This window comes from Salvia miltiorrhiza, chromosome 1, assembly GCF_028751815.1.
Source record: "Salvia miltiorrhiza cultivar Shanhuang (shh) chromosome 1, IMPLAD_Smil_shh, whole genome shotgun sequence".
NCBI classification, from domain to species: domain Eukaryota; kingdom Viridiplantae; phylum Streptophyta; class Magnoliopsida; order Lamiales; family Lamiaceae; genus Salvia; species Salvia miltiorrhiza.
Window position 1 is genome coordinate 50,411,393 of NC_080387.1, and position 25,317 is coordinate 50,436,709.

General features: G+C 34.8%; 4 protein-coding genes and 1 long non-coding RNA gene across 6 annotated transcripts; 1 reads left to right on the plus strand and 4 right to left on the minus strand.

Annotated features, from left to right (window-relative positions):
• Positions 1–2,993: 2,993 nt before the first annotated feature.
• On the minus strand, positions 2,994–5,707 carry LOC130990468 (uncharacterized). The gene is made up of 2 exons (XM_057914701.1): positions 4,627–5,707; positions 2,994–4,306 (listed from the first exon to the last, which is right to left on the minus strand). The coding sequence occupies exons 1-2, from the start codon at positions 5,430–5,432 to the stop codon at positions 3,181–3,183; spliced, it is 1,932 nt and encodes a 643-aa protein (XP_057770684.1). The 5' UTR covers positions 5,433–5,707; the 3' UTR covers positions 2,994–3,180.
• A 657-nt stretch (positions 5,708–6,364) lies between these two features.
• On the minus strand, positions 6,365–9,280 carry LOC130990473 (putative FBD-associated F-box protein At5g56690). The gene is made up of 5 exons (XM_057914706.1): positions 8,988–9,280; positions 7,413–8,285; positions 7,174–7,329; positions 6,889–6,912; positions 6,365–6,807 (listed from the first exon to the last, which is right to left on the minus strand). The coding sequence occupies exons 1-5, from the start codon at positions 9,030–9,032 to the stop codon at positions 6,460–6,462; spliced, it is 1,446 nt and encodes a 481-aa protein (XP_057770689.1). The 5' UTR covers positions 9,033–9,280; the 3' UTR covers positions 6,365–6,459.
• A 2,067-nt stretch (positions 9,281–11,347) lies between these two features.
• On the minus strand, positions 11,348–12,139 carry LOC130990478 (uncharacterized). Its single transcript, XR_009090961.1, has 2 exons — positions 11,901–12,139; positions 11,348–11,787 (listed from the first exon to the last, which is right to left on the minus strand). It is a non-coding gene; the product is annotated as an uncharacterized LOC130990478 (long non-coding RNA).
• A 917-nt stretch (positions 12,140–13,056) lies between these two features.
• LOC130990480 (uncharacterized) lies at positions 13,057–15,826 on the minus strand. The gene is made up of 5 exons (XM_057914713.1): positions 15,644–15,826; positions 14,201–15,081; positions 13,962–14,117; positions 13,701–13,724; positions 13,057–13,619 (listed from the first exon to the last, which is right to left on the minus strand). The coding sequence occupies exons 2-5, from the start codon at positions 14,936–14,938 to the stop codon at positions 13,272–13,274; spliced, it is 1,266 nt and encodes a 421-aa protein (XP_057770696.1). The 5' UTR covers positions 14,939–15,081; positions 15,644–15,826; the 3' UTR covers positions 13,057–13,271.
• A 979-nt stretch (positions 15,827–16,805) lies between these two features.
• LOC130990485 (NAD(P)H-quinone oxidoreductase subunit O, chloroplastic) lies at positions 16,806–19,632 on the plus strand. Of its 2 annotated transcripts, XM_057914720.1 has the most exons (6): positions 16,806–17,092; positions 17,907–17,962; positions 18,295–18,360; positions 18,452–18,493; positions 19,252–19,311; positions 19,480–19,632. In XM_057914720.1, exons 1-6 carry the CDS (start codon positions 16,891–16,893, stop codon positions 19,507–19,509), a joined length of 456 nt encoding a protein of 151 aa, XP_057770703.1. In that variant the 5' UTR covers positions 16,806–16,890; the 3' UTR covers positions 19,510–19,632. The 2 variants fall into 2 exon arrangements, with proteins under 2 accessions (XP_057770703.1, XP_057770699.1); XM_057914716.1 differs by having other exon boundaries at positions 16,814–17,092; positions 19,252–19,632.
• Positions 19,633–25,317: the final 5,685 nt, after the last annotated feature.

Here is a 25,317-nt window from a genome sequence, read left to right on the forward strand (position 1 = left end):
TGACGCCAATGAGCTTCCTCTCTAAGCAGTAGAGCAGCAAGATCCGAGCGGGCTCTCTTCAAATTGTTGATGGAATGTGATTAATGAGTTAATGACTATGATGCTAACTAACTTTGCAGTCGGATAAGCTCGATTATAATACAGATTTGCCGTCGAATCAAATTAATCTTGTTTGATTAATTGTAAATTTGTGATAAAAGTTGCCAATGTGATTTATTATATTCATCTTGCTTCATTTTATCAGTAACTTAGGATGCACATAAAATTCAGGTTTCTATTACAAGAATCATGACCAAACGGTAAAAGGTTAATGCCTAAGGCCAAAGGTCTTGGGTTCGAATCCCCTGTGGCGCGACCTTTTAATTTCTTTATTTAATATTGTAAATTTATCCAAAAAAAAAATCATGCTTTAGAGAGCAGTTTACTTTTCTGATCATATATTTATTTATTGCTCCCAGTTTATTACAAATATTTCGCGTTTATTTTTCTGATCATATATTTATTTATTGCTCCCAATTTATTATAAATATTTCGCGGCCAATTTCTTGGATTGCTAACTTTCGTAATTGGCTTAGAGATATTGTTAGTAGGGTTGTAAACAAATCAAGCAGCTCGCGAATTATTTGGAGTTCAGTTCGAAAAAAATCGTTCAAGTTCGTTTAGAGAAGTTTGTATATAAGCTCGATTAAGCTTGTGAGCCTCAAAGTACTCGGTAAACAAAGTTCCGGATTCGGTTTAATACTAAATAATCCAAATTTGAGCACACCACTATTTGGTTCAGCTCGATTTGATTACACCACTAATTGTTAGGGAGAATTTTGCTCCCTAATTCTCCGACTTGGCGCCACCCTCAAAAGCCATTCTTCCTCCAGTCGCCACCGCAGCAGAATCAAGCTCATATATTTCGCTGCGTCCGAACATCCCACCGCGCGTAGGTAGATTTCAACCTTTGGTCAAAATCCAACATAAAATGGTTTTTGTTCCCAACCCATACAATTTTCAATAATTACATACCCATCCCCACCGGAGGTGATTATGCGTGAACATTTTGGACCTCAATTTGCTGAATTTCTGTAGCTGAAATTGGACTCACCTTGATGAACAAATAGGAAATTTTTGGAGGGCTCAAGTTTCTTCAGCACTAATGCACTAGAAGATTAATATAACCTTTATTTTGCTGGTTCAGAGAAATCTTAGCGCCATGAATGAGTCGGCAGCTTCTGGCGACTCCTCTTCAAGTAATCAACCGGGCTGTTTCTGACGAAAAATTGGCCCAGGCGAAATGATAAAAATGGACCCTCTATTCACCATCATAAAAACACAAAAAACACTTCTTTTAAAATCATACTCGCTCTGTCCTTATAAAAAGTATCTATTTCTAAATGATACAGGTTTTAATAAAGTAGTTGAATGTGTTGTGAGTAGAGTACGGGCCCATTATATTGTGAGTGAAAAACTTACCAAAAATTGACTGAATACATTTTATGAGAACGGACGAAAATGACATATTGGATACTTTTTATGAGGACGGAGGGAGTATTATAATATTTCGGTAAAAAAAAAGTATTAATAATAGCAAAAAATGCCTTCTTCTCGCCTTTTTTTACTTACAAAGTCATCTATTAGAACATTTGTTTCAATATTTTTTAAGATATCTTTTTAAATACACAAAGTTGCTAAACTATTTAATCTTTTTTGCCATATCGACGTTTTTAAATATGTCTTCAACCATTTTAACTTCTAGAAACTCTTCTCGGGCGAAGCTACGGTTACAGACATAGTCAACAAGATCCTATAAGCTATTACAACATTTGGATAACAAATCTGTAATTTTCATGAATTCAAGAATTTCAATAACTGACGTTCTTTATTTGGCAATTTCAGTAATATTTTTAATTCAATAAATAAATCATCTAACTCATATCACGATTCATGAGTAAAAGTAGATTTCAAATTAACATAACAATGTCTTAATTTAACACAATCCAAAGATTTTATAATTTTCGAATCAAACGAAAAACCAAATATATGATCAACTGATTTCATTTCTTTAAATCTACATTTTAAAGAAGCAATCGTCATGTCCATAACAACTACAAAAGATTCAAATTCTAAATGATGTTTTATTGAAAATATTGGCTTCATATTCATATTAGATGCAAGACTCTTAGCAATAGTCAAACTTGTATTAAAACCTTCATTCCTATACTTTTTCAAAAAAAGATATTAGACCTTCTAATTGTTTCATGACAGAGTCAATGCGCATAGATACACGAAAAATGATATTAGACCTTATAATTTTTTTGGGCCCCAAAATTATTCTGAGATGTAATTTTTTGGGCCTTTTTTTTTTCAATGCTAGTAGTATACACACAAAAAAAAAAAGTTAAGCCCATAATAATAATAGTACTCCCTCCATCCCACGAATCTTGAGTCACTTTCCTTTTTCAGCCGTCCCACGAATTTTGAGTCATTTCCTTATATAGCAAAAAAAATTCCCTTTATTCACCTTTTCACTTTTTCACTTACCACACTAAATACTACTCCTTCCGTCCATGAAAGAACTTCCTAGGAGGGAGTGGCACGGGTTTTAAGAAAAAAATATTGTTGAGTGTATTGAGAGTGGATAAAAGGTAGTTGAGTGTATTGCGAGTGGTGAAAATGTGTTATAATTAATATTGAGAGTTGTGAAAAGTGAAAATTAAGAGGATTATAAGTGGTGGGGTATAGTCCAAAAATAGGTAAGAAGTTCTTTTGTAGACGTCCCAAAAAGAAAAAATAGGAAGTTCTTTCGTGGACGGAGGGAGTATTTTCTTAATTCCCGTGCTGAAAAGAATTGACTCAAGATTCGCGGGACGGAGGGAATATATACAAGAGGATATAAAAAATTTTAGGCCCCCGAAAATTCTTAAATGACTATAATAATCTTAGATGGAGCTTAACTTAAATTATTAGACCACTATATATCCCACTCCACTCTTAAATCTACTCACTTTTAGTGTAAAATGACAACCTTAAATAAATATAAAAAAGAGATATCAGTATGTAAATATACAAATTTTTAAATTTTTAAACAACAAACACACGCACACACAAATTAAAAACGGTGAGACAAAAACATAACTAATTAATATTACAAGAAGAAAGAGGTAAAAACATCACGATCTCTGTATTTTTTTATCAATCGACGGCCTTCATGTCGCCATCTCTGAGCATTCTATAACCACATAAGATGTAACAAATGAAGAAGTTGCATGATGCACACTGAAATCCTCCCCATTTATACCTATTCAAACGACAAACGTCGCAGCGGCGTTTCGTGGTGAGAAGTTGATGGGCGAGAGGGTGTGGATGAGCTGCCGCATTCACATATTCCTTCCCCAACTTGATGTTTCTATAGCCACCGGATTCGGTTATAAAGCAGTGTGGATGGAAGGATATATCGCAGTGGCGACAGTGATACATCCAGCTCTTGGGATTCATTTCTCTTTCACATTCATCACAGTAGAAATCACCAGGATGGGTGAGATTAGCATCGTATGTCAACAGCAGTGGGTGGTGCTTGTCCCATCTACGGCTTGTGATTGATGCCGGAAGCCCCACGCATGGAACATGCACAATGAAGTCACAGTTGACACACGCATAACAGTCATACATAAATAGGGGGTAATTACAATTAGCACCACAATAATCTTGGTAACGTTGTTGAGAGAGAAGGTTGAGGGGATGTTGTGGGTGAGCCGTGTGATATATGGTGCTCGGCATAGAAGCACACTTGATGTCTGCTTTGAACTCACATCCTGTACAAGCGTAGAACAGCCCATTCGAACATAAATTACACACGTAACAATCACCATATGGGAGTTTGTCACAAGATTCGAGAATTAGGTTGTGATCTTCCTCGTGGTGGAGTGGAATGGAGTGGAGGCGAGATGGCAAGTTGAAGCACGCCATGTGAAGATTGTAATTGCATCCACTGCTACAACTCATATAGAAGTAGTAATCTTTACTACTTGAAGAAAAAGATGGTCTCTGTTTGCGGCCGAATATAGGAGTAATGCACCCATCACATATTAATTCTGATTTTTGATCTTCCCCATCATCATCGCTATTTTCTTCTTCTTCTTCTTGAGATGAAGATGACGAGACTAATCTGAGTTTGTAATTGTGGAACTTATAATCAACATCATGATGAGGGATGGATATAGCTCCTCCTTGTCTCTTTACAAAACTTCCAATTAGCTCCTCACCCACATGATCACTTATTGGAAACTCCATTATCCCTTTCTTATCATCTTTCTTTTCTCTACATGCAACAAAAACACTAATTTCAATATACATAAACCAACACTTAACAAATATTTATGATGATGATTAAGTAATGACACAAGAAGTGCGGTGCCAGGAAAATTTATTCATGGGGCATGGCTAGATTTTATAATTTTTTAATTTGAGATTTCTATACGTTAGTTTTCTATTATTAAGTTTAATAGTAGGAGCTTTTGCACAATAATTAATTCACACAATATTAAAAAACTGATGATTTTATATAAGTATAAAAAAAATGATTGGTGGGGGCTTAAGCCCCCTCCCTGTCCCTTACTAGCTCTGCCTAATTATACGTACCTAGTGACGTGGGGTGGCTTGTTGAAGGCGCAGTTGAGATGGACAGCATAGCTGCAAAGCTCACAATGATATATCCAATATTTGGGCATCAAATATTTGGTGCACACATCACATTTGAAGTTATATTTGATATATAGAGATGGGACATGAAAAGAGAGAGAGAGGGAGTGATGGTGGTCTTCCCTTTTGATGGTTTGAGGCAATGATGCGCATCTCTCGTGGATCCAATATTGACAATTAGCTGCGCAGCAAATGTAGGACTTCCCCCTGCGTGTGACGCCGCAAGCATCGCACTTGAAGGGACAACTCCTCCTCACCAACTTCAATCCATGTCTGAGGTGACTCGGATGATTTATGATGCTGCCACTTTGCTCATCATCACCTGCATCCATCACGCTGCTGCCCTGCGCGCATTTCATATGCATCCACAGCTTACATTCTGTGCTCCTACATTTGTAGAAAATCCTGTCCACGACATTCAACTCGCAGATTGCACATAACTTTCTTTCGAAAAAGGCAGCGAATAATAAGTTCAAGGAGGCTATAGGGTTGAATGTTTGAGTGAGTATGTGTTGTGGGTGCATTGGGTGTCTAATCTTCCTCGGAAGTGTTGCACATTCTTCATGCAATAGTATTTCTTCCCCACATTTCTGGCTACATCCATAAGCTTTCTCTCCACTGCTAAAATACCAACCACAACCAATGCATCTATCAGATAAGCGAGTTTCCACCAAAGTAAGTGGATGCTCGTGGCTCCCATGATCAACAATCTCTCTCTCAACTACCTCATTTTCTTTCTCACTCATTATATATATGTGTGTGTGTGATTTTTTCCTTCTCAACTACAGCTCATTGTATCAATGGAGCTTTGAGTTTAACATTTAATTAGCACATAAAATGGAATCATACAAAACTTCCCATCTCACCAAATAATAATGCATCATAGCAGTATTTCACTCAAAGAATCTCCTTTTCTTTTATTTTTCTTCTCTTTTTCTCTTGTGCTTTTGCTTTTGCTTTTCTCAAATAATTGTCTCTTTATAATGTTTAGTTATAACCTTTTTTTTTCCGAAACCATGTAAACGTACATGTCTATATATAATATTTATTCTAAACAAGCAAGGTAGTTTTTTATGGTTAATTGTTTGAGTTTATATACATATTCTAAACATACAGGTCTATATATAATTGTTTGAGACGGGCGAATATGCTCTTGTAAGTACATTAATTTTTTGTGTTTAGTGGCTAACCTCAATTTTTTAAAAATCTTTTTAATAAATTTTATAACATGTAATTAAATTGAATTAAGAGAGTGGATAAACGATAATTTAGTCATGTATATTGAGAATGATATTTTTAAAAAAATTGATTACGAGAAGATGTTGTAACATTTTCAATCGATGAATAAACGTTGAAATTAATTATTATTGCTTTTTTAATTAGAAACAACTAGTTTGTCAAATATCTAAAATATTATTTATTTTTATACTATTATGCCTTTCAATAAAACAAAAACGAAAAAACTGTACGAAGAGTCATAAATTTTTTTAGCTGGAGGCTATCACCCCCAACCCTTGTACAAGAGTCGCTACCCATACTTCAACAAATCTAGCTCTGCCCGTGTGCGTGAGAGAGAGAGAGTTTGTGAAAAACTTTCATGAATGTAGACTGCATGAGTTAGAATACCAACTGCACCAGCTTGGTTACTAACAGAAATGCTAATTCGAACAAAATAAAATACTAACAAATAAATAAATACCTTCAAATACGGCAGCACATCAACACATCAAGGAGGTCTGTGAATACTTTATGCAAGACATAAACAAACACTTATCATGAAACGCTGACTTTGATCTGTTTTGGAATTTTTGATACGAAACGTTGGGCGCGCTCTTTTGCTACGTTCCGTGTGGTTGCCCTCATATGCAAATGACGACCATATGTAAGTCTGTCTCCTTTCGAAAGATCTTCAACGTAGAGTCGAGGATCATCAGAGTAATAATCACTCGCAGTATCAATGACAATCCTCTCGATTGATGGACATTTCCTCGTCAACACCAACAACAACTCTTCTGCACAACTACACCCTATGTACCCAGCCATCTCAACCACCTTAAGATTTCTATGAACTAATCTCCCGGTCTTCGATATTATTCCGGGAAATGGTGGCTTTTTATTATTCTATCATGATGAAGATGAAGAACATTGGATTACTTAACGAGTTTCAAAAAAAAATGTACATGAAGAGTTAGATTGGGGTACCTGTGGGAACACTGAGTAGCTTAGCTGTGACAAAATGAGAAAAACACAAATGGATTAGAACTTGTCTATATCAATAGTAGCACTCTCAAGATCATACATGATCATGGACTTTCAATCTATCTCATAAGAATCATTGATTCTTTAACTAGTATCAATCAACTTATGCTGGATAAAGAATATATCAACCTTACACCTTAGCAAGTTTATATATAATGTTGCTTGTAGCTTGACAAGACCACGAAACGTTTACGAGCATTTTAAATCTTGGTGCGAGAAAAGATTTACCTCAATCCTGAACTCGCGTAGATGTGGAGATCCCTTGATCAACGGTGTGAAGAGGAGCCTTCGGCCGAGCAATATGAATACCTTCACTTCGAGCCGTATGAGAGAGCAGAGTTGAGGCGAATCCGGAGGGGCAACGATTCGCCCGTACCTGCCATCCTGAGAAAAAGTCCAAGAGTCAGAAACATGTTAAAGATTTATATGATGAAGAGTATGAAGAGGCCGTGTGTTTGGCCACAGACCAGTTTTCGTATATCCAACACGAGCTTCTCCAGCTGAGGCGAATAGCTCGAGTGCTTCTCTGGTTCCCGAACAAAGTAGAGGCACGATTCATCGACAAGAGCAAGTTCACGAACATTCGGAATATTCTTCAGCAACAGCCTGCTTTTCCTCCCTCCATATGTTAACGAGACGAGTCCCACTGCAGATATCTCAAGACTCTGGATACTACAACATCTGGTTATCTCCAAAGCTCTCAAGCTCGGCGGATCAATAACACGAAGATTCTTCAGCAAGTCAGCGGACCGTATGCAGAGCTCTTCGAGACTGCGACACGACGCTAGGAGATAACAAACCAGCTCGTCCGTGACACCAACACGGCTCAATCTAAGGGCTCTCAGGCTGCTGAAAGACGAATGGGATTTCAACAACCCAACATGTGGGAAAAAATATTCGCAATAATCATAATCATATCCATTGTGTGATGAGAGCTTCACTTCAAGCGTTTGAACTTCCTTACGAGTAGCAAAATACACCAAATTATCGAGTGCACGCCTCGTCGGGTGATAAAACCCACCTCTCAGTACGCCCCTAAGGTGCACATTAAAGTGAACGACAACGCCATCAACATGCCCGCCTTCATGAACATTCAGTGTATTCACGCAAGACTCCAACTTTTTAATTGCCAATAGGTATCTGGTGGATATATCCCCATCGTCAAATCGCAGAGTCCCGTGGAAAAACTTCCACAGACGTCCCCATCGACGCGCAAGGACACTCGCCCTCACGGCTTCCTTGAAGCTCATGTGAGACACAATGTTGATTAGTACATCATCAGGTAACTTGTCAATACCACCATTATCACTCCTATGCTGTTTATTAGCACCATCTATCCCCTGCATTTCCACATATTATCACAAAACTTAAGAGGGCATAGATTCCCACCAAATACTAATGTTTAAGACTAAGCTAAATTAACTTAGCATGTTCACATTAGAATCATTAGTTAAGTTTACAATACCAAGATTACCATCTATCTATTCTTTGCATTTGGCCACATTATCAAAAAATCTAAAGTCCATGCGGTGGACTCAAATTTGAGACCTTTTGACTTCAGACATTAACCACTGCCAATTAGTAGATCATGAGTTAAGTGTTCAATACCAAGATTACCATCTATCTATTCCATGCATTTTCCCATATTATCACAAAATTTAGAGGCCATTCATACCCATAATAATATGTTAAAGAGTAAATTAACAATTTTCACAGAATCACAGCACAAATTGCAGGACAAAATGTCAAATAGCTTATCATAAATTAAGTTATCAATGCCACCATTATCTGTCCAAAATCGTTTTATTAGTAAAGAAGATTATGCATTTGAACATATTAGTAACACATTATGCAAATCACAAATTGCACAATTGAATGTCAATTAGTGCATCATCAGTTAACCTATCAATAGTTCAATACCAGCAATATTGATTCAAATTCTGCAGTTGAACTTGAATATATTATGGTCAAATTTAGAAGGCATTCAAACGAAAACTGTGAGACTAAAATAAGAAAATTTAATTAAACAAAAATATACCCACCATCTCCTCTTGCTTTCGTTTTCTAGATAGAGCCTTGTGCTCCATCAATAAAGTCTGTTCCTCTGCCTCAAAAAGAAAAAAGAAAAAAAAAGTCTGTTACTCAGTTCTGCTGATCAAATTGATAGCAGATACAGAATTTAAATTTGGAATAGATTTTAATAAGATTTGGCTGATGAATTTTTTTGAGTTTCAATTTTTGATTCAGATCGCTGGTACGGGAGGCAATGGGTTCGTTTTTCGTCTGTTTGGGTTTAAATACTTTTGGGGATACTTTTAATTGGGCCCACACGTTCGGTTTGAGCCAATTATATTGGACTGATATCATTAACTAATGTGACTTTTTATTTGTTGGGCTTAATTACTCAATCTATCTATCTTTATAAAATTTTAATTTTATACTTGACTTTTTAAAATATTTTTGAATCTATTACCACACTAGATTTTTGATGATAGATTGGTGACATGAACGGCAAAAAAAGTATTAGCAAAAACACTAAATTTACTAGAACACGCCTCACGCGCGCGTGGCGTGCACGTGTCAGTTGCGTGCGCAGAATCATATAATTTTGCCAACTCAGCGTATTGGCACTGGTAAAAAGCTTTTCATGTAGTCTTTTTGGATGGAAACAACCCACCATTGGAGTATCCTTATCCTTCCATATATTTTAACTTAAAAGCTCCCTGCTATCTGTCATGTGTGGTTCAAATTTGGATCTATATATTACTTTAAGAACAACATATATGATCTATATGATCCACTTTCTATATTTTATAGGCTCGGTGCAATTTAAGATTTACTCGTTTGCGATTAAATCTTGTTTGATTAGAGTGGTATCACGTTAACATTATACCGCACAAATTATTGTTCCAGAGTGACATGTTAGATTCACTTTAGGCGAATTTTCCAATTGTGGGCTAAAGAAATTCAAATTATGGAAAATTTGTAATAATTGTTAAATTTGTGTGTTTATTTATAATGTTCAAAATCAAAATATACTCAAAATTAGTTCGTTTAAGCATCAATAACCCAAATTAGAGTGGATGTATGAGAGTGTCTCGCTAGAAAAAAAAATGTGTACATTCAAAATATACCTCAGTAGCCTAGAATACGAGATAGTTACTAAGAAATACTCACTGTGTGAATACACTCTTACATAATGTGCCGTGAGAAATAAAACATGTATCAATAATTTAACACATATGTTTAAGGATTCACTCCATCAATGGAACTAGTGAATATAACGTTGATATCATGACTAGTAAAAAGTCCGAGTCCGCCACTACATGGAATAGATATTACATGCAGATCTCACGTTACTCAATTTATATGTATTTGTATTTTCAAAAAACAAGCTTGCATTTTATCAGAATTAACAAAACAATGTATTTTTTGTCGAATTACAAACAACAAAACCGACACAGGTAAACAAGTAGAACAAAATTAAAAGCGGTGAGACAAAAATATAAGTAATACAAGAAGAAAGTGGTCACAGGATGTTGTCATAAAGCAGCGGGAGGCTGCAGTGAAACATACTTGATGTCTACTTTGAAGGTGCATTCTATAAAAGCATAGAACAACCCATTTGAATTGAAACGACACATCTAACAATCAACATGTTGGAGTAGGTCACTACTAGAAAAAAATGCTTATAACGATTGAAATTTTTTATCGTTAAATTAGTGGTCCATATTTAACGGTCGTAACAATCGAAATTTCTATTGTTATAATTTTTTTTTGGGTTTTTCTATTATTTAATGATCGAAAATTCGATCGTTAATATATTTTTTAAAATATATATGTATAAATATATATTTTATGAATTTCGGTTGTTAATATTATATTTTATTATTTTTTTAAAGAAATTAATTATTTTTATATTTATTCTTACTTTAAAATCGTTGAGTCTTAAAATCGATCATTATTTTTTAACAATAATATTGAATTTTTAAAAAAACTTTAATGATAATATTAATTTTTTTAGTATTTTAAAATTGATCATTATTTTTGTCGTCACTCTTTCGTCAACACCACAAGTCTTAGATATCCTTCTCGACAGATTCTAAAGTTATGCATGAATGATGCTAAATATTGAAGGAGAGTTTAAATGAATTAATAAGTGATAGTTATATCAACAACAAGCATTTTCTATACAGGTGATCACTCAAAAAAACTTCAAGGTTAATTGTGTTTGACATAGAGCACTTGATTAACCGGTCGCGGTGGAATGGAAGAAGAGGAAGCGAGATGGCAAGGGGAAGCACGTTGCACGCCATGTGAAGATTGTAATTGCATCCACTGCTAAAACTCATGTAGGAGTAGTAATATAAGAGTAATGCATCCATCACATATTAATTCCGACTTTTGATGACCATAGTTTTTTTTTTATCAGAAAAAACGCAAGATTAAATAACTGAAAATGGTACAAGAAGTACCAAGAAAGATAGTACAGGCAGCAAGCAGGCCAAAAAAAGGAAAAAGAAATCACAGGGGCAGAAGCCACCAACACAACAAGTTCATCATCTCAAGATCCCTTCAAGCGAGAGCCAGTGTTTGAGATCCAAAGCAGGCGCCTCAAGATTCCGACTTTTGACGACCATAGTTGTCTTCCCCATCATCATCATCACTATTTTCGTCTTCTTTTCTGGAGATGATGAGACTAATCCATATTAGTGATTGTGGAACTCATAATTGACATCATCTTGAGGTATTGACATAGCTTCTCCTTGTCTCTTTACAAAAACTCCAATCAGCTCCTTACCCACATCACTTATTGAAAACTCCATAATCCCTTCATTTCTTCTACAAACCAACAAAAACACTAATTTCAAACCAAATATATAAAAAAAAATGATGATTCTATAAGTATATATATATAAAATGATTGGTGAGGGCTTAAGCCTAATTATACGTACCTAGTGGCGTGGGGCACTTGTTGAAGGCGCAGTTGAGCTGCACAACATAGTTGCAAAACTCGCAGTGATATATCCAATATTTGGGCAATTAATAATACAAATTATTATTCTCTAAAATAGAACTATAATGCTTTGAATTATGATCATGCTCGGGCTCTGCTCGCGTGGTGATCAGATTCGCCGAGAATGAGAATAAGGTTGCTGACACCAAGTCGGTTTATATATGTACATTTATTTATGGGTTATTATTGTAAAATAGGTTGAGATCGCTTTTCAATTGAAATTTGCAATCATTATAATTAAGGTTAATTATGTAATTTCACCAATTTTAATAAAATATGCTCAACTTTCGTTTTCTCATTCAAAAACCTCCAATTTCTTATGTTTTAAAAAAAAAATGTACCGTTATTCAAAATATGACAACGGAATGACGAATTAGTTTGCTGGATTCTTAGATGAAACTATCTCGTTTTATTGGATGGGGTGAAAAAAAATCCAACTAAGAACCAAACAATGTGGCTCATCATTTCGTCGTCCAAATTTTGTACAGCGAAATATCCTTTAGAAAATGCTAAAAGTCGAGGATTTTGAATATAAAATGTTGAGAACATTTTTTGGAATTGATGAAAATTGGAGATACAAAACATGATTGACCCTTACAAATATAGTTTGTATTTATATTCTTCGTTGTTCAGTTTATAGCCAAAGAAGAAATTCCATGTCAACTAAGGCGGATCATCCAACTGAGTTTTGTACATCCAAATTAACGTGTTTAGTTAGAAATTTTGGCTGGAGCTGCAAATTGAACAACTGAAATAAGTACAAAGTATATTTAGAAAAATTGTATTTTCGATCTAAAAATCAATCATGTGCTTGGTTATCGTTTAATCGTTGTTGTAATCCTATTGATCTAATTTATTATATAAAGAGGGACATATTAGAAAGCATTTGCATACAAATCACTTAGCAAACAAATATGGCAAATATTTATTCTTAATATCCTGTCCATGAGTATTACTATAGAAACTTGAAGTTCAATTCAAGTTTTCTGGGCCTATCTGAACGCCCTATCTCAGTAATCATCACCTTTTTGCCAATTCTTTGCTTTTTCAGATCAAAACACAAATGTATAAGGATCTACTCCATCAAACTAGTATCATTTAATTTCGACCAAAATAAAATAACAGATAAATAAATACCTTCAAATATGGCAACACATCCACACATAAAGGAGGATTCCTACTCGAACGTCTTCTGCATAGTGCGAACCACTCACATACTCTAATAATATACTTACAAGTGTCCTATTAAAATATGTGAGTTATATTTGCACCGACAAGAGAATTTGTGCAACACATAAATAAACACTTATCATGAAACGCTGACTTCGATCTGTTTCGGAATTTTTGATACGAAACGTTGGGCTCGTTCTTTTGCTACGTTCCGTGTGGTTGCCCTCATATGCAAACGGCGGCCATATGTAAGTCTGTTTCCTTTCGAAAGACCTTCAACGTAGAGTAGAGGATCATCAGAGTAATAATCACTCGCAATATTAATGCCAATCCTCTCGATTGATGGACATTTCCTCATCAACTCCAACAACAACTCTTCTGCGCAACTACACCCTATGTACCCGGCCATCTCAACCACCTTAAGATTTCTGTGAACGAATCTCCCAGCCTTCGATATTATACCGGGAAATGCTGGCCTTATAGAATTCTATCATGATGAAGATGAAGAGCATTGAATTACTTAGGAGTTTCAAGAAAAAAATGTACAAGTAGAGTTAGATTGGAGTACCTGTGGGAATACTGAGTAGCATAGCTGTGACAAAATGAGAAAAACACAAATGGATTAGAACTTATCTATATCAATAGTGGCACTCTCAAGATCTTGCAACTTTCAATCTATCTCATAAGAATCATTGATTCTTTAACAAGTATCAATCAACTTATGTTGGATAAAGAATATATCAAAGTTTACATATAATGTTGCTTGTAGCTTGACAAGACCACGAAACGTTTACGAGCATTTTAAATCTTGGTGCGAGAAAAGATTTACCTCAATCCTGAACTCGCGTAGATGTGGAGATCCCTTGATCAACGGTGTGAAGAGGAGCCTTCGGCCGAGCAATGTGAAAACCTTCACTTCGAGCCGTATGAGAGAGCAGAGTTGAGGCGAATCCGGAGGGGCAACGATTCGCCCGTACCTGCCATCCTGAGAAAAAGTCCAAGAGTCAGAAACATGTTAAAGATTTATATGAAGAAGAGTATGAAGAGGCCGTGTGTTTGGCCACAGACCAGTTTTCGTATATCCAACACGAGCTTCTCCAGCTGAGGTGAATAGCTCGAGTGCTTCTCTGGTTCCCGAACAAAGTAGAGGCACGATTCATCGACAAGAGCAAGTTCACGAACATTCGGAATATTCTTGAGCAACAGCCTGCTTTTCCTCCCTCCATATGTTAACGAGACGAGTCCCACTGCAGATATCTCAAGACTGTGGATACTACAGCATCTGGTTATCTCCAAAGCTCTCAAGCTCGGCGGATCAATAACACGGAGATTCATCAGCAAGCTCGCGGACCGTATACAGAGCTCTTCGAGACTGTGACACGACTCTAGGAGATAACAAAACACGTCGTCCGTGACACAAACATGGCTCAAACTAAGGGCTCTCAGGCTGCTGAAAGAAAAATGGGATTTCAACAACCCAACATGTGGGAAAAAATATTCGCAATAACTCGGGAATCCATAATCATAATCATAATCATGATCATTACGTGATGAGAGCTTCACTTCGAGCGTTTGAAATTCCTTACTAGTACCAAAATACACCAAATCATCGACTGCAAACATCATCTGGTCAGTGAACGTGCCTCTCACTACATCAACGTGAACGACAACGCCCTCAACATGCCGGCCTTGATGAAGATCCATCAGTGTATTCACGCAAGACTCGAACTTTTCCACTCCCATTAGGTTTCTGGTGGAGATATCCCTAACTTCAAATCGTAGAGTCCCGTGGAAAAACTTCCACATATATCTCCATCTACGCGCAAGGACACTCGCCTCACGGCTTCCTTGAAGCTCATACGAGACACAATGTTGATTAGTACATCATTAGGTAACTTGTCAATACCACCATTAATATTCCTATGCTTTTTATTAGCACCATCTATTCCCTGCATTTCCACATATCATCACTAAACTTAAGAGGGCATATATTTGCACCAAATACAAATATTTAAGACTAAGCTAAATTAACTTAGCATGTTCACATTAGGATCATTAGTTAAGTTTTCAATACCAAGATTACCATCTATCTATTCCATACATTTTCCCATATTATTACAAAATTTAGAGACCATTCATACCCATAATAGTATGTTAAAGAGTAAATTAACCATTTTCACATAATCACGGCACAAATTGCAGGACAAAATGTCAAATAGCGTATCATAAATGAAGTTATCAATGCCACCATTTTCTCTCAAATATGTTTTTATTAGTAAAGAAGATTATGCATTTGAACATATTAGTAACACATTATGCAAATCAGAAATTGCACAATAGAATGTCAATTAGTGCATCATCAGTTAACCTATCAATAGTTCAATATCAGCAATATTTACTCAAATTCTGCAGTTGACTTGAACATACATATTATGGCAAAATCTAAAGGCATTCAAACAAAATTATGTGAGACTAAAATAAGCAAATTTAATTAAACACAAATATACCCACCATCTCCTCTTGCTTTCGTTTTCTAGATATCGCCTTGTGCTCCATCAGTAAATACTGTTCCTCAATTCTGCTCATCAAATTGATGAATTTAAATTTCGAATAAATTTTAAAAAAGTTTTGCTGATGAATTTTTTTAGTTTCAATTTTTGACTCAGTTCACTTGGGCACTGGTACGAGGGTTTCATTTTTCGACTGTTTGGGTTTAAAATTTAAGGGATACTTTTAATCGGGCCCACACACTCGGTTATGCTGGACTGCTGATTCGGGTCAATCAATTGATTTCGAATTGGACTTACATCAATAAATAATTTGATTTATTTTTTTACTTTTTATTTGTTGGGGTTAGTTACTCAATCTTTACAAAATTTCAATTTCATACTTGACTTTTTTTAAATATTTTTAAATTTATCACCAAACTAAATTTTTGACGTTAGATTGGTAACATAAAATGCACGCAGGAGAAATACTAGCAAAAACACATGATTATTCATTTTCGGAAAAGAGAATTCTCACATTTAACTTCGGGCATGCCATGTCATTAATTTAACGTCGAAAAAGACATCAAGCAGTGTGAACTCCTGTTTGTGAACAGTAAAATCAAGGGATCAAACCCTACTGCTTTCCCTCTCCCAAATGTCAAAAAAAAATAAAAAGATTTGAAAATATTACTCCTTCTGTCCCATGAAGCAAGACCAAATTCTTTTCGGCACATAAATTAAGAAATTGGTATTTTGTGTGTTAAGTGTGGTAGGTGAGGTGAATAAAGAGTAAATTTTTTGCTACTTATAGAAACTGGTCTTGTTTCGTGGGACAGACCAAAAAGGAAACTTGGTCTTGCTTTATGGGACGGAGTGAGTATACAGATCTAATATAAAATTAATACTAGTATTTTATAAAAATCGTAATAGAGTTAATAAAATTGTGAAAGGTTGGGATGAAAAGTACAGTTAATCCTATTGTTTTTATAAAAATGGGAATTATGATTTAATTGGTTTTCACGTAAATGCTTTTATTTTGTTTTTTTTATCTCTTGTTTTCTGGACTTCAAGATTTATTTTCCTTTGGGCCTTTTGAGGTCGTGAATTCTGCTACTACGAGAAGCCCAAGATATATTAAATAAAAGTAAAAAACAACAACAACATAATTATTTTAAATTAACATGAATAATCCAAAAAAATCACGTACATGGATAGCAAACCTTATCATATCTTATACGACTCACCTACTCACTGAGAGAAAATATTTTGATGGCGTTGCTCTCTCACGGTTCTTTCTCAGGCACGGCCATCTTCCGCCATGCCGCCATGGCGCCGCCGCGTAGCCTGGCTCGCGTCGTGATAAGATCCGTGCAATCCGCCGAGAATGAGAAGAAGGTTGCTGACACCAAAGAAGAGCAAAAACCTCCTCCAGCTGCTGCTGCTGCTAAGCCCAAGAAACCAGTATACTCAAGTCAGTTTTTATACATTCATTTATGGGTTATTATTGAAAAATAGCTCGATATTTGATCCATTTTTAGTTCTAATTCGCAATTATCACAATTAGGATTAATCACGTCGATTTTCAGCATTTTTCAAAAAATATCCTCAACTTTCCTTGTTCTTTCAAAAACCTCCAACTTTGGTTTTTCTTTTCTTGTATTTTAATAAACGTATTTTTCATCCAAAAAAAATGTCACGTTATTCAAAATGCAACGATGGAATGACGAGTTATCATGTTGGACTCTTAGATGGAACGACGTCGTTTTATTGGATGATGTGAAAAAAAAAATTCCACCTAAGAATTTGGCGAAGTGACTTATCATTCCGTCGTCAAATTTTGCATTTTAAATAGAAAACAAAATTTTGTGGATATTTTCTAGAGGCGCTGAAAATTGGGGACACAACATGATTGACCATTACAAATATAGTCAATATTTATCTTAGTTGTTCAGTTTAATTATAGCGAGAGTGAAAATTTTAGTCAACTAAGGTAGATCATCCAACTGAGTTCTGTACATGCAGACATCTCTGGTCGAAAATTTGATGAACTAAGATTGATCATTCGACTAAATTTTGTATATCCAGACATCTCTGATTGAAAATTTTGACTCGAATTGCAAATTAAACAACTGAGATAAAAACATATTATATTTATAATAATTATATGTTGGCCTAAGAAGTCAAAACATGAATTCAAAGTTTAGACTATTTTTAAAAAATAAGCCTTCATTTATGTACTCTCATATTCACTTTCTCTATAAATGTGTTATGTATACTTTTGTTAGTGAAGAAGGGCCAGATCGTAAGAGTCGACAAGGAAAAGTATCTCAATAGTGTAAATGTGAGTGACGATATGATATCTTTTTATAGTTTTTCATTTTTTTAAAAATTATTTTAAATTATGGTTCGAATGCTGAAGTTATATACAACAGTGCTATCAATTAAATTGGCGCAAAAAAATCATGCTATTTATTAGAAATCCGAAAGAAAAAAGCAAAATCACATTAGCCTTGTGTGAAAATTCTTTCATTCAAACCTTGAAATGGTCTATTCTTCGGATACTAAATCAATAACTTTTTTTTTGAGAAAAAATAAATTTTTAGTGGTGAAATATATATTTATTTTAGACATATAACCACTTTAAGTGAATAATAATTTTTTTTTGGTCTCCAGTATTTGTCTGTGGGGCATCCGCCTTACTACAAAGGTTTGGACTACATATATGAAGACCGGGGTGAGGTAGTATTAATTATATTTTTCTCAAAATAATATATATAATTGGTAATTAGGTTTTTATGATTAATTAATATTTGATGTTGGTATTAGCTAGGTGCTGGACTTGCGCATATTTGAGACGGGCGAATATGCTCTTGTAAGTACATTAATTAATTTTGTTGTGTTTGTGGTGGCGTAGCCACATGCCGGTTCAACCTCACCCTTTATTTTTTAATTAAATTTTATAATGTATAAATTGAATTAAGAGAGTGGGTTAACACTAAATGTGTTTACTTTGATGGAAAAAGAGATAAAAAAATATATTTTCACCCATTTTCCATCATTTTTCACATGTTTACTATGATGGAAATTTTTTTCCGGGCACCCTCTTTTCACTCATTTTTTTCTCCAATGTTGGATAATATTATAGTACTAAGGTATGAGTATGAAAATATTTTTCAACATTTTCTCTTCTTTTCATCTCTAGCAAACATATGATAAAAAAAATGAGAAAAAGATAATATGTTTTCTCATCTTTTCTTATCCATTATTTTCCAATGAAAATTTTACAACCAAAGTAAACACACTTTAAGTGAATAAATGATGAGTGGATGAATGACATACCGACAGTTTAGCTGTATATGTTGATAAGGATTTTTTTAACAATTGATGATGAGAACATCTTGCAAGTTTTTCAATCGATGAGCACACATCGAAATTAACTATTATTGCTTTGTTAAACAGAAACAACTAGGTCATCAAGTATCTATATTTAAATTATTTTCAATATAATAAAACTATTTAATGTATGAAAATATTGGTCGTTTTTTATTACTAAAAGAACTATACTGACTGTCCCAAAAAGTAGAGACTGTGTAAAATTTTCACGAATTATACATTGTTTATGGAATGCAGATTGCATGGGTTGGAATACCAACTGCACCAGCTTGGTTACCAACAGAAATGCTAATCAAGGTAACCACTACTAACAGATACGACTTAATTTCTCTATTTTCAGAAAAAATAAAAATAAAAATCCATAGTGGATTTCGTAACATTTATGAATTATTAAATTCAAACTGAATTTACCTAGCTATTTTGTGATTAATGAGTTAATGACCATGATTCTAACTGACTTTGCAGTCCGACAAGCTCGATTACGAGAGAATATAATACAGATCGCCGTCGAAGATCAAATTAATCCTGTTCGATTATTATATTAATATTGCTTCATTTTATCAGTAACTTTTAGGATGTACATGAATTTCAAGTATATATTGCAATAATCTTGATTCAGAGGGAGTTTATTTTTCTCATTTGTATTTATTTCGATTATATTCATATTTTGCAGACATATCACTTTATTTCAATTTATTTTTCTCAGTGTTTAGTGCTCTGGAACTAAAATAGTTAATAATCTTAGATGGAACTTAACTTAATTTATTAGCTCACTCTAAAATCTACTCACTTTTAATTAGTGTAAAATGACAACCTAAATAAAAAATAATTATAAAAAGGAATATTATTAGCCTATAATACACAAACTATAATCCATTCATGAAGTGCCCATGAACTTCAAATTTGGTACAAAACTTTCAATTTAATTTATGACAAAACTAATTTATATAAATTTAATTTCATTTCAAAGTCAATCAACCTAAAATCCACAGCATTAACAAAGTTTGAAAAAACAACCTAAAATACTCCACAAATTCAAGTTGAAACGATGTAAAAATGAACAAAATTTTCACGCACCACTCCTCCAAAATTTACGAAAATTTGGAGATTTTAATATCTTGATAAAATCATAACAAAATGAAAATTTATGTATTGTTGTATTAAATTAAAATAAAAGTTTATGTAACGATTGTGTCGCAGATGGAATAGACAAGGACCTAGAGGCGCTTAATCTCGGAATACATGTAAATGTCATGTTATTGAAATTTCGAGTAATTGTATTTTCAAAAACAAGCTGCATTATATTAGAATTAATAAAACAATAATATATTTCTCAGTGAATTACAAACAACAAACACAGACACAAACATCATGTGATCTCTGTATTTTAGCCATCGACAACCTTCGTGTTGCCATCTTCGAGCATTTTGTTATCGCAGTCATAGTAACAAATGAAGAAGTTGCATGATGCAAAGTGAAATCCAAGGCGTTTATATTTAGCTGATGAGCGGCATTTTGTGGTGAGAAGTTGAAAGGGGAGAGAGAATGTGGTGGGTGAGCTGCGTCATTCGCGTATTCCTTTTCGAGCTTGATGTTTCTAAACACACCTGATGGATCGATGGAAGGATATATCGCAGTAGCGGCAGTGATACATCCAGCTCTTGGATCAATTATGTTTTACATTCATCGTAGTAGAATTCACCTGGATGGTTCAGACTGGCATCATATGTCAATTGTGCTTGTCCTATCAACGGCTGGTGATTGATGCCGACAGCATCGTGCATGGAACGTGCACAATGAAGTCACAGCTGCCGCATGTGTAACAATCATACCTAGTAAATGAGTTGTTTTCACCACAATAATATTGGCATTGTCTCTCAACATCATATCCAGGGTGAAAGGTCAGGGAATGTTGTGGGTGAGCCGTGTGATATATGGTGTCCGGCAGAGAAGCGCACTTGATGTTTGCTCTGAAGTCGCATTTTGTACACATGTAGAACAAACCATTTGAATGGAGATGACACATGATGTGACACTCACCAAGTTGGAGTTTGTAAGAAAATTTGAGAATTAGGTTGTGATGATCCTCGAGACGGACTGGAATGGAGGGGAGGCGAAGTGGAAAGTGGAAGCACGCCTAGTGAAGATTGTAATTGCATCCACTGCTATAACTCATATAGTAGTAGTAATCTTTACTACTTGAAGAAGATGATGAACAAGTTGGTCTCTGTTTCCGGCCGAATATAGGAGTAATGCACCCATCACATATTAATTCCGATTTTTTATCTTCTCCATCATCATCACTATTTTCTTCTTCTTGATATAAAGATGATGATGAGACTAATCTGAGTTTGTGATTGTGGAACTTATAATCGACTTCATGATGAGGGATGGGTGGTACTGATATAGCTCATCCTTGTCTCTTTATAAAACCTCCAATTAGCTCCTCACCTACGTCACTTATTGGGAATATTTCCATAATCCCTTTCTCATCATCTTTCTTTTCTCTACATGCAACAAAAACACTAATTAACAAATCTTTATAATATGATTAAGGGAGGTCTTTGGTTAAGCTCATAAACTCCTTAAAACAACTCCATTAAAAATAAGCTCTAACAACTTATAAGCTCCTATAAAAAATAAAATTTTCAACCTTAACAAATTTTTTCATAATCTTATAAGCAACAATATTTTCTCTTCAATTTTTTCACTTTACCGAGAATTTCTTATAAGCTCAATTATCAAAACTCTTTGATAATTTATAAACTCTTGAAAACATCTTACAAATTACCCTTCAAGTATTCTCACCCGAAACCAAATGGCATTTGGTTAGCCGTATAATAGGCCCGATCATACGGATCAATTACACGGGTAACCTAAATAACGCCAAAATACTAATTTGCACCCCATAACTTAGGTTCTAACTTTCAATTTTCAAAGTGCTTATCCACCAAGCCATCAGCACTTTTTGTTATAATTTGTCAACATAATAATTTCTTATAAATAAACTCATAAATTAAAAAAAAATAAAAAATTATCCCCTAATTATTTGGAATTTCTTCAGCCATGTATGTAAGTTCGTTGTAGTTTTTAATTAATAGAGTTTATTGTTCTAAATTTATAATAAAATTATAAACTTCCAATTAGTAATTAAATTAAATCTTAAATACGAAAATAAATAAATTATAGCGTACCTAGTGGCATGAGGCGACTTGTAGAAGGGCAGCTGATATGGAGAGCATAGCTGCAAAGCTCACAATGATATACCCAATATTTGGTACACACATCACATGCATTTGAAGTCATATTTGATATATAGAGGTGGGACATGAAAAGAGAGGGACAGAGGAAGTGATGGTGGTGTTCCCTTTTGATGGTTTGAGGCAATGATGCGCATCTCTCGTGGATCCAATATTGACGACAATTAGGTGTGTAGCACATGTAGGACTTACCCCCGCGTCGTGTGGTGCCGCAAGCATCAACAACTCCTCCTCACCAACTTCAATCTATGTTCGGGATGATTTATGATGGTGCCACTTTGCTCATCATCGTCTGCATCCATCACGCCGCTGCATCCACAACTTACATTTTGCGCTCCTACATTTGTAGAAAACCTCTCCCTGACAACCAATTCGCAGATTGCACACAACTTTCTTTCAGAAGAACGAAGGGTAAGGTGGAATAATTTACTTTTGAATAGAGTGAGTATGTGTTGTGGCATTCTTCATGTAATAGCATTTCATCCCCACATTTCTAGCTACATCCATAAGCTTTCTCTCCTCCACTAAAACGCCTTCCACGACCATCACAATTAGTAAACCAAGTTTCCACCAAAGTAAGTGGCTCCAATGATTAACCATCTCTCTCTCCTCTTCCTCATTCTCTACCTCCTTTTCTTTCTCACTCATTATATGTATGTGTGTGATTTTTTCCTACTCATCTCTAAGGAGGTGATTGGTATGGTGGAATGGAGGTGGGAATGGAATGGTGATTCCTACCTCCATTTCATTCCTATGCTTGGTATAGTTTTATTTTAGGAATCATCATTCTTAAGGGAATCACCATTCCTTTATATATAGGAATCATCATCGCCATATGGTATTACCCATTCCATTCCATTTCTAATTCACCTAAATTTAGGTTTTGACAAAATTACCCTTATATATTTTGCACCCCCATCCCCCACCCCACCCCACCCCATCCCTACTTACACCCCCCACCCCTCCCCCAAAAAAATATTTTTAAATTTTTCTCGCCACCCCACCCACCACCCACCACCCAAAAAAAAATTATTTATTTTTAAATTTTTCTCGTCACCCCCACACCCCACCCACCCCTCCCTCCCCCCAATTGTTTTTTGTTTTTCTCCCCACCCCACTCCCCCCCCCCCCCCCCCCCCCCCCGCCCCACACCTTCCAACATTTTATTTTATTTTATTTTTTCTTGCCATCCAACCCACCCAAAAAAATTTAATTATTTTTTGTGCTAACAAATGTATATCTTATGCTTATTAAAAGTAACAATTATTATAAATAAATGTAATAATTTGGAGCGCATGTCAAAAGGAAGCAGGTCAGAGGCCGGGTCTGGGGGCGCCGCATAGCATGCGGCCGGCCGCACCCAATTTGTGGTTTTACAGAGGATATTTAGTTGGGCCTAACTAGTGTGCTTGGGCCTTGGGAGTCTTCAGCAACTAGGTATCGTAGCCCATACTTTAAGACTTAGAAGTACATTTAATTATTCCATATTGGGCCCATGAGTTATAGAGAGAAATTTTTAGGAATATTCTATTTTCATAATGGGTAATTTTAAATGCAGCCCCCAATTTTCTCACCATAGCCCCTTATTTTTTAAAAAATAAAAACAATTATAATTATACTATTTTATCCTTGTAGCCTCTGTTTAAAATTTGTAATAAATTTATCAAAATTAATACGTATAATCTCTTAATCATATATAACCCCCATTAAAAATAATCATACATAACCCCCTAATCAGAGACTGGAAAACGTGGAGGCTACATCTTCCAAGAGACTGCCATTGTTAAGTTTTCTTTATTCAAAGTAATCTTTCCAAGGATTGTTGAGGCAGTTAACAAGCGTAAAAGTTTTGATTCAAGGAAATTCTTCGGATTGTCTCTTCCCTGATACTGCAATCATATAATTATCAGAATCTTCATGAATAAATTCTTTCGACTTTGACTGGAGAGCAGTACCCGTTTGAAGAACTTAAACAATTTCTCTAATTCTCCATATATATATATATATATATAACGAGAATGAAATTTTAATGTAAATAAAATGTCGGAGTGACATCTCTCCGAGCCCAAGATCGGATTCTGATTAGCAACATGAAAATTGTGGATTGCAATGTAAAGATGGTCAAATAACAAAAGAGTTTCTCACTACACTTGCTTTGATATAATGCACGAGAATGACTTGACATAAGAAGGAAAGGTGAAAGGAAGAAACAGAGAAATGAGTAGTCAATTAGAGTTTTAAGAATCCTGTAATCATAAATAATTGGGATTGATAACATTGGAGATTTTCAGAATTTCAAAATTAAAATTTGATCTTCACCGAATGATGAGAAAACAAGAGAATTTAGAGTTTTTCCCAGATATGCTAGTGAGAGACAAAGTTGGAAATGAGAATCTGTGGGTGTTAATGGAAGAAGGAGAAGACGTAGGTGAGAAAGTCACTTTAGATTGTAATTTAGCAATTATGTTCTTCTGATGTTCCTAGATTAATAAGTTGGGGGCTATATAAATGAGCTATTTGTCAATATTTTTAATATATTAATTTATTATAAATTTTAAATGATAATTATTAGGGTAAAATAGTACACTCATATTTTTATTTTTATTTTTTAAAATAAAAGGCTATGGTGAGAAAATTGGGGGTTATGTTTAAAATTACCCTTTCATAATTCCACTTTTATATAAGTAGAGAGTTACCATCGTCTACTTAATTATGGACATATTGCTTGCCGATGATATAACAATGTCATTTATCCTCAACAAATTAAAGAAATAAGGTCACCTAATGTTTACATTATTTATATGTAAAAATAATAATTTTTTAATGAAAAAAGGTCTAGTTATATATGTGATGATTATCATGAACATCGTTTCATCGTGAGATGGGCACACTAGCTTGCCTACCATGAGCATGTGATCATCTACATATATGTATATACATATATAAATATAATACTAGCTACCATTATAATATAATATAAAATGAAAAATAGAATTCGAATTATTTTTAGGATGTTTCTTAGTATGAAAGACATGACCAATGA

Bases quoted from the DNA above. Each gene is read 5' to 3' on its own strand.
- LOC130990468 (XM_057914701.1), bottom strand. From the start codon at position 5,432: ATGAGTGAGAAAGAAAATGAGGTAGTTGAGAGAGAGATTGTTGATCAT. The intron at 4,307-4,626 runs GTACGTATAATT...TGTTGCATGTAG, and splicing joins AAGCCACCCCACGTCACTAG to AGAAAAGAAAGATGATAAGA.
- LOC130990473 (XM_057914706.1), bottom strand. From the start codon at position 9,032: ATGGAGCACAAGGCTCTATCTAGAAAACGAAAGCAAGAGGAGATG. The intron at 6,913-7,173 runs GTAAATCTTTTC...ATTTTGTCACAG, and splicing joins TACGCGAGTTCAGGATTGAG to CTAAGCTACTCAGTGTTCCC. The intron at 6,808-6,888 runs GTACCCCAATCT...TCATCATGATAG, and splicing joins GCTACTCAGTGTTCCCACAG to AATAATAAAAAGCCACCATT.
- LOC130990480 (XM_057914713.1), bottom strand. From the start codon at position 14,938: ATGTGGAAGTTTTTCCACGGGACTCTACGATTTGAAGTTAGGGATATC. The intron at 13,725-13,961 runs GTAAATCTTTTC...ATTTTGTCACAG, and splicing joins TACGCGAGTTCAGGATTGAG to CTATGCTACTCAGTATTCCC. The intron at 13,620-13,700 runs GTACTCCAATCT...TCATCATGATAG, and splicing joins GCTACTCAGTATTCCCACAG to AATTCTATAAGGCCAGCATT.
- LOC130990485 (XM_057914716.1), top strand. From the start codon at position 16,891: ATGGCGTTGCTCTCTCACGGTTCTTTCTCAGGCACGGCCATCTTCCGC. The intron at 17,963-18,294 runs GTGAGTGACGAT...TTTGGTCTCCAG, and splicing joins AGTATCTCAATAGTGTAAAT to TATTTGTCTGTGGGGCATCC. The intron at 18,494-19,251 runs GTAAGTACATTA...TATGGAATGCAG, and splicing joins AGACGGGCGAATATGCTCTT to ATTGCATGGGTTGGAATACC.